The following is an 8,811-nucleotide window of genomic DNA, read 5'->3' on the forward strand; positions in this document are numbered from 1 at the left end:
CACATGTACACAGGGACACCTAGAGACAAGGAGAGGAAAGAAAAAAAAGCCACTAAGTGCCAAGTTATACATCCTTGACAGGAATCTGCAGGACTTCACAAATTTCTCAACTTCTCAGATAAAAGAAGTGAAAAGGAAAAACAAACCAAGCAATTATTTCATTAGAACTCTCAACTAAAATTGATAAATTTTTTCCCAGGATAAAGTAAAAACATATTTTGGAGAGAAAAAGAAGGTGACAAAGACAGCTTGTTTCAAACAATGAAAAAAATTACACTTTCCTATGGCCATATAGGACACAACACTTCCATAACTAACAATGCACTGTTTCTGCCATCTCCTTTTCCTCTCCAGAAGGCGTTTACTTTATTCTCAGAAACATGACATACTAAACCCTCATCTTATTTCTTGAGTAGGTTTTAACAAAAACCTAGACCCTAATGCTTCGTAGCATATTCATGTAAGTGGAGAGTTCAGGCTGGTTTGGATACAGATAGAGCAGCAACTCAGCTCTTTTTTTTTTTTCCCTCTCTCTTAAATGAACCACCATTCATGTTTGCCACAATCCACTTCAGCAGTTGTGTCAAAAACCRGCCTCATCACAGGTGTTTCATATTCTACCACCAGGTGGCTCATGAGACAGAGCCAAAGAAAACTGCATCCCAGAGCATGCAAGAGTCCTGAAAAAAATCCCCGCAGAGCAGAGCTCACTTATTAAATACTACACACAGCAGTGAATTGAAACAAACAAGCACCTTTAAAGGCTAATGCAGGATGAAGGGTAACAATGGCAGCATGTTATTAAAAGCTCTGGCACCTACTTCGGTAAGTTTGGTCTCCCTGTTGCCAAATAGACTGCTCTCTTAAATAAAAAGCAAAAGCATGAAAGAATAATCTGTTCACTATCTAAATAAACAGAATGTGTTAATTCGCTAAGGCACATTCTGTTTGTCCTCACAGTTCTTCTTTACTAATGGCATACAGACTTTGCATCTCAGAATTCAATAATTCACATCTTGCAGCATCTCCCCATACAACTAAACCTCTTTGTAGATCTGCATAAGCAAATACTCCAGTGCTCCATTTAATGATGACAGAGGGACCAGATGGCTACATATTTGCTAAGAAGTTGTTTCTTTAGAGTTAGGTAAGGACTTGTCTTCATAAGGTTCAATACATTTTCCACGCTTCAAAAAAGTAAGATTACAAAAAGCAGTTGTTTTTCCTTCTCCCAGTCTGCCAAAAAAAATACCTTATCAGACTTTCATTATTAATTACTGGATACTTAATAAGCAACATAGGAGCACTGCCTAGAGATCAAAGGACAAATGGTAGAAGTTATGGAAGTAAGTGATTTAAGCAATTTCTTACTGTTTTAAGTGATCTGTGTGCTCTTACCTCACCTCATGTAGATCTGCACACTGTGCAGCATGGCACTACATTAGAGCCACCTCAGGTAACCCCAGACTATCTCACATCTGTGCACAGCACAGCCCCAGGCAGAGGCATTAGCTTAGGCCGCAGAAGCGGGATAACCACAGCAGCCTTTCTTGGGGCAACCACCTAATGTAGCCTTTCTCCACGGACACAGAACCGCATGGTTAAAAAGCTAGTCCAGTCAAGAGTTACCTAACGCAGCATCATGCTGCAACAGCAGAGACATACGCAACCACACTTGTCCAAGTCCTTTCAGAGCCTCTAACCATCAAGTCAGAGAGCCCAGACCATTACTTACTCATACCTGGCTCCATGAATAACCACACAGGATTCAGAGAATTCAAAATATGGATCCAACTCTTAAAAAAGGAAAATTTCTCAGAATCCAGCACAAAATGTCTACAAGATGCAGGAATGCAGAATGCAAAACAGTTCATATTTTTAATAAGTTTCTCTTTTGAATTAATTCTCAAATTTCAACAACTAATTGCACTAAGCCAGATCAAGTTTTAACAGTTTTAGAAACTTTTGTGAATTTTGGTAAAGTACAAAAGTCTTTTTAGGCAGAGATAAGGAATTTTACTTCTGTACCTGAGGCCTACCTGTGAGTGACACCGAGTGGTAGGAGCTCGCAGCAACTCTCTTCACCTTTACATCTTCCAGGCCTACAGAAAAATTAGTCTTATAAAATCTGTATAGCAGATATTTTATGCATAGACATAAAACACTGAGTTGCAGCAAATGAACCACCCAAGCTATATTAAATCAAGTATTTCATCATTATGATGATAATGAATTTTTTTTAACAAAAGCTTTGCTTTTGGATCATAGACACTGCAAGACGATATTTTTCCTTTTGATTATGAACTTGTATTGGAGTATCTGAAGCACAGAACGAGCTTACATGTTTTTAACACCAAGTGATTTTTTAATAAAAGGATGCTGCACATCACTCCAAATTCTCTCTCTACGCTATCACCCTTACAAAGAATCAGATTTGTGGATTACCTGTTACTCCACAAGGTTCCTTTGCTGTCAGGAACAGGGGGAGAGTTTTTCCTTGGCTCGCACGCTTTGCCCGAGATGCCATGCCAGTTCCCCACTGAAACACCAAACCACTCTCTTTCCAGAGAAAACACAGACAGAAGAGATTAAAACCCATCAGCTACCAACAAAATCACTTAACTCAGTAACTAGTTTTAAAAGCACATTCATTTCACTTTCACCAGTTGGAGTTATACTATAGCAGCCCTTTATGCCAGAAACACACTTCATACACATGGAGAACCCTGGTGAAGTCCTCAGACAACAAACAGTTGTAGCCTCATTGCACAGGTAAGAAAATGAAGAAAATACTAAACAACCTGTCTCAGCTTTCTAAGTCTTATACTAGAGAGTTATTGAGGACTCAGTAACAGGAGTTTCATAGTGTAGTACTTCAGAAACAGATATAACTTTTATTTTTTACTAAAAGCACGTTCCACAGTTAAGCTGTCAGCAAAGAAATGACCTTTCTCTGCCCTTTCCCTCTTTTTAAGCTAATTTGGTTGTGCAGTCTAGCACAGTTAGGGAGTAAAGTCACTTGTCTTCCACTCAGGAACAGACAGAGACTTGACCTAGCCCTGAATCAAGATCTCCATCAGACCAGAGCTGAGGGAAGCTTAATTCCCAATATTCGTTCAAAGACCAGAGATCCCATTCTCCTATTCAGCCAGATTCAAGCACCTGGAACCTATATTAAAGTTCCATTGAAAAAAAAAAAAAACAAACAACAAAAATTGTGGTTTCTCGCTTGCATACCAACTATGCCTGGGAGGTTTTGATTTCRACAGTTATTCCACAAATTAAAGTCTATAAAAACAGCAGGAGAAATATTTAGAAGTTATGAGTCTCCCACATACATACAGCAGACAGTGGGAGAAAGTCACAGAGGACCAGATTTTCAAAGGTATGTAACTAAACAAGTATCTTCTAAAATTTTACTCCAAGTAGGTCCTTCCCCTTCCAATAAAAGGAAAATTTCATTCTTGCGATTTTTCCAGATGTCAACTTCAAATACATTGTTAAAAACATTTTATGCACAGCTCCATTTTGAAACACCTACAAAATGAAATTCATTCTTCTGTATATTAAAAAAGCTAATGAATTCAAAATAGTAAAAAGATATTTTGATTGGCAAGGAAAAATTTCCAGGAAAATAATCATTTTTGGTTTGTTTCAGAAAAGGAAAAAGAGAAATCAGTATATTTTCCATCCATCAGAAAGTTAACTTGTTAACTAACTGCCACTCTGAAATCTTGGGAACGCTTCTTCACCAGAGATTTCTGGAAAGACRTTTCTAGCCTGTTTATTGCCATGTCAGTTTGTACCAAAATCTTACAAGACTTTCAGTGGTATTTTCCCTGTGATACCTAAAATAAATTAAAAACTAAAGTAAAATTCACCCATTTTGTTTTCTAAGCCATTAAAAACTCCAAACATTAAAGTACTATCCATTTATTACTGAAGTGATAAAGCAAGATGACATATTTACCTGTAGCAGCAAGGGCATGCCTCAGTCCTGCAGCAACATCCACCACCTTCTCTTTCAGGGACTAATCACATAAAAGCAAAATACTTTAGTTGCCTTTTTTTTTTTTTGGCCTCTCAAAGCAAGATACACCAAACCAAACACAAAAGCAGAACACTATGAAAATAGTTCTGACAACTCAAGGCTGCATGTCACAGCACATATCAACATTTTATATTATAAATAAAATAAATCTGGCCAACATAAAAATTAGTGAGAACATCTTCAGAAAAATCAAGCAAAGAAACTGGTTGTACAACATTACAGCAACAAATGAAAAGCTATGGTCAAAATCATCACCTGAATAAAGGAATCCTGACAACACAAACATGTTTATTTCTTAATTTCATCTCAGTGTTCCTCAAGAATTACACCAGAAACTCCACAGCAAATACCGGTGACAAGCAGGAACAAGTCCCATCAGACTGCTCAGTTTACCAGGTGCTGTGATCACAGGCAGTACAGCTGATAGTACCACCTATACTGAAGGGTGCGCAATATGATCACACAACAGAAGACTATACCCAGGCACACGTGCATGAAATCGGTGAATTCAGTTTGCACAGAGTACCTCAATTCTGGCTTCTTCCCCACTTGAGTACTCTGAGAATTTATTACTCTTCTCACAGATGTAACACTATGTAAAATAAACAGCATCAAGGCCAAGCATTTAACAGGACACAAACCAAAAGAGAAAATATTCAGATGAATGAACAAGTCATGTGGTCAGGGAGGAAACAGATGCAAATTAGCACTGCCGATACCACCGTTTCCAAGGCACCATTTTGGAACCACCTTCCCAGGAAACCTCACAGCTGTCCAAGCATCAGGTGATACAACACCCATTCATTAACAGACTACTTACTACCTGTCCTTCCTCTCAACATCACCAGATCATCACAAAATTCAAAAAAGCAACAGAGTGGTGCCTGGCACAAGCTATGGGGCTAAATTTATTGTCCAAGAACCCTTCCAGCTCTGCATTTATTGCTGTCCCTGTCTTTGTGCAGAACAAGCATGAGAGTTGATCTGGATAGGAGAGAGCTTCATTAGGGTTCTTCAAAAAGGAAACTACAGTGTAAGTTAGAGATTAATTAGAGGGAGAGAATAACATTCCTGTGAGAAATTTATTTACACTGCTAGGCTTATAGCTAACAACAAGAAAAATTTTCTGATATTACAGAAGTCTCAGTACCTACTTCTCAAAACATTTTAAAGCAATTAATTTGGGGCTATATTCTGAGCTCCCTACTCACACTCCACAGTGCCTCACCTACAAATATCGGCCAAAGACTTCCACGTTACTTAGAGGAGTAATATTAGACACCCTGTTGGAGTCCAGCCTTTAGCATTTACAGTATATGAGAGTACTGGACAAGAAAGAAAGCAGTATCTAATTTTCCAACCTATTTCCTTGGAAACTGACATTGTTTGATAAATACTGAAGCTTAAGTAAGGAGTGAATGAATGAACTTTTCAGTTCCTTTACATGAAACAGCAAAAATCATTTTAACCTCAAAGGTGATACAACTAAAGTTTATTTTTGCAGGTCTAGTTTTCCTACAGCTACATAATTTCTTACACTACTATTATTTGGGGGATGATCGAGCTTTCTTTTTCTAACTGTTCTTAAAAATCAGGAAATAAGACTACAGTCCTCATTTTAGGGAAGAAACTCCTACAGTTATAAATACACTTAAGAACAGCACCTATCTAAAAACAGATCTGCTGCACACAAAGCACAAGAACAACAGATCAAAAGAAATGGCACAGCTAATTTTGTTGAACTCCAGCGGGAAGTCTTTTCTCCCCAGGGCAGTGGGAAGAAGGGAATTATCGTTGGCTTGTTTTGTTTTACAAGGTACCCTTAAACATGAATCTCCAACAAGCTACAGCAAAGTCATGAGAAACCTTCAAGTAGCAAAACATATCCAATATCTTACAAACTTGATGCAAAGTTTCAGTTCAAGTAAACCTGCACAGTTTTACTAGCTTTAGTATGACTTTACATCATCTGAGCATCAAACCTATTCTGCAGATGTTATCAAAATCCATTATGCTTACAAGTCCTAGTGAAACACACAACTACTTAACTTAACAAAAAAAAAAAAAGCAACTCCTTCATACAGGGTGGGGGGAGCAGCCCTAGCTTCTCATCTAGCTTCTCATTTCTGGGGCAATAACTATCTTTGGTATTTTATTTTGTAAGTTTACTTCATCAGATAGACTCCATTAACAGTAGTTGAAGACTATGACTTAAAGCCCACTAAGATCATCAGACTTCTGTAAGTTGCCAGAAGCAATATAGAAGTACAGAGCTATAAAGTACAATTCCTTTTGAATCTTTACCTCGATCTTTTGTGGAATCGAGCACGAACCTGAAATTTGAGGAACTCCTAATTGTCCAAAAGAGTTAGACCCACAGGAGAGAACTAGGCCAGTTCCTGCAAAATGAAATGTTAGAGCCCATTCAGCTTCAAGCACAACAGTGTATTTGTGAGCATGAGCAAAGCACTGTAACATTCCAGCAAAAGAACAGGCAAAATATCACAGCCAAATAGCTCAGAAAAAAAACCTAATGTCTCCCCTTCCAAAGCTCCTGAGGTCATAGGCTTCTGGTCTTACAAGCCATATTCAGTAAAGGTCTGAAGTTCACTAGGATACAGGGAACACTGAATAATTTAATCTGCAATGTGTGCATCTTAAAACCTATAAGCATCCATGCACTGCACAAGCACTAGCAATGTGGAGCCTTCAGCTGCTTCTCTACATCACAGTACTTCTCCAGGTATTAGGGAGACATATTTACCTACTAATATGATTGTAAAGTCCCAACCACAAGCAATTTGTGTCACACAAAAGCTGGACAGGGCAGTGCACAAAGTGAAATGCAGCACATCCTCCGAGTGATTCAATCCCAACTGTCCTTCTTTGTTATGGCCACATACAAAGAGCTCCCCAGCATCTGGAAGGGAAAAAAAAAAGTTCCAGTTCACAACAGACTAAAAAGAAAAAAGTATATGCCATGAGATCCTGTGATAAATAAGGACTGTGATTATACATCATTGTAGGTACTGCAATCAAGCAAAGAGAAAGAAAACACTTATTTCTAACGCACCAGAAATACATCTCCCTCCTGATTAAGCACAGCTAGGGAGAGCTGGATCGTCAAGGGAGACAATCTGTACCATAAGACAGGCACCTCTCAACAAGATCCATGATGAAGTTTTTCATCCCATTCACACCTCCCTCCATATCCTGTCTTCCCCGTAATTAACTATGATATAGAGCAGAACCATTCAAAGACCAGATGTTATTTTCTGCTCCTTATCTTAAAACTTCACATAAATGAAAAACCTCCCACTTGACTCCCCTCCCCCCCCAGTACAGAAAAATAGCAGCTCTGTTTGAAAAGCTGTGGTTTGAATCAGGTTAAGAAACAGTCCTCACATAGCCATAAAATAACCACAGAAGATAAACAAAATGGATTAATTTTCCCAAAATATTCAGTTAACAGGTGGGGAAGGACCTGTTTTGCAACAAAGAATTGGTACTTGCTCAGAAACAGAAGCCACAGATAGGTGGCAGCACAAAATCAATAGAGAGACACAGCCAGAAAAAAAAAAATGCATTTATAAGTCATACACTCCTCGCAAGTGCAATATTTTTACCAGTGATAACCGCAGAGTGTCCTCCTCCTCCAGTAATGCTTTTAAAACCTTGATATTTGCAGGAAACATCTTTCAGTGACTGAGGTATCAGCACATCCTCTTTATGACCAAGACCAAGTTGTCCATAGCTGTTCGCACCCTTCAAATACACAGAGAAACGTTAAACAAAAAAAATTAATGAAAAAGAGATACACATCTGCTCCTAAAAAGGAACAAGCTTATCAGGGGCATGTCACAGGTTAACCTGCCAGCATTTGCTTCCCAAAATCCCAAAGAGGGCAATCTTCATTCTTACAGTCATCACACAAGCCCTCCATCTCACCTGTGTTCCTCCTGCCCACCTGCTCTCTTTCTCCCCCACCACCCGGTGTACCTTAAAGGGGCACATTCAGCAGTAAACACTCAGTACCTACAAAACCAGCAAGAGCATGAGGCTGCTCACCTCAGCCCCACTAACAGGTGGATGCAATTGCAGGACACGAGCGCAACAGGCAGGCCAGGTGGGTGCCTGACAGACCCTGCTGACAGCAGGCAGCCCGCAGGTGCATCAGTATTTAACAGGCACATAACACTTTTCAGAAGGCTAGTCACAAGACCTCCATTTGTAAGACGCAATAAATTTTCAAGACCTCAAAAACACGCAAGCCGAGATAAGATGTGGAATGAGAACTAGAGCCTGAGGAACCGAGAGAGACGCACAGCTCTACCTTAACGCTAAAGCGTCTATCTTTATTTACTCTTCCGAGATTAGGGGTTATTACCGAGTATGGCCATTGCAGAGCAAAAGGAGGCTAGCAAAAGAGAGGAAAGGAAAAAACAAAAACAAAAAGCAAAAACCAAAGCAGGTAGGCACATACCGGCTCTCAGCCCCCCCTACCCCTCAGATAACGCCCGGCTCTGAGGGGCCACAAGGCGCCTCACTCCGTTAGAGCGGCTCCAGCTTGCCCCCCCGGACACGCGCCTTCAGCGGGGCCCGGGGCTCCGCAGCGCGCCTCCCGCTCCCCCCCCCGTGGGGCGCCTGAGGGCGCCGCCGCCATCTCGCGGCGAGAGCGAGGCCGCGCCGCGGTGGGCCGCCACCTACCCAGGCAAAGAGCGCCCGCTCCATGGGGCCCGCAGCGGCCGCGGCCCCGCACC

General features: G+C 40.4%; 1 protein-coding gene across 22 annotated transcripts in view; it reads right to left on the reverse strand.

The window, feature by feature from the left end:
* The window catches only part of SERGEF (secretion regulating guanine nucleotide exchange factor), a 159,818-nt gene extending 151,013 nt beyond the window's left edge, over positions 1-8,805 (reverse strand). For all 22 annotated transcript variants that reach the window (XR_003255681.1, XR_003255677.1, XR_003255674.1 and 19 more), the window contains exons 1-7: positions 8,759-8,805; positions 7,678-7,816; positions 6,816-6,971; positions 6,356-6,450; positions 3,971-4,031; positions 2,446-2,559; positions 2,040-2,102 (exon numbers count right to left, since the gene is read on the reverse strand). Coding sequence is in view for 14 of the 22 variants with exons in the window: in XM_026078923.1 (XP_025934708.1) it covers positions 2,040-2,102; positions 2,446-2,559; positions 3,971-4,031; positions 6,356-6,450; positions 6,816-6,971; positions 7,678-7,816; positions 8,759-8,782 (652 nt within the window). In the remaining 8 variants the exon portion in view is untranslated. The remainder of the gene's footprint in view (positions 1-2,039; positions 2,103-2,445; positions 2,560-3,970; positions 4,032-6,355; positions 6,451-6,815; positions 6,972-7,677; positions 7,817-8,758) is intronic.
* Between the last annotated feature and the right edge of the window lie 6 nt (positions 8,806-8,811).

This window comes from Apteryx rowi, unplaced genomic scaffold (assembly GCF_003343035.1).
Source record: "Apteryx rowi isolate R43461 unplaced genomic scaffold, aptRow1 scaffold_49, whole genome shotgun sequence".
Taxonomy (NCBI): domain Eukaryota; kingdom Metazoa; phylum Chordata; class Aves; order Apterygiformes; family Apterygidae; genus Apteryx; species Apteryx rowi.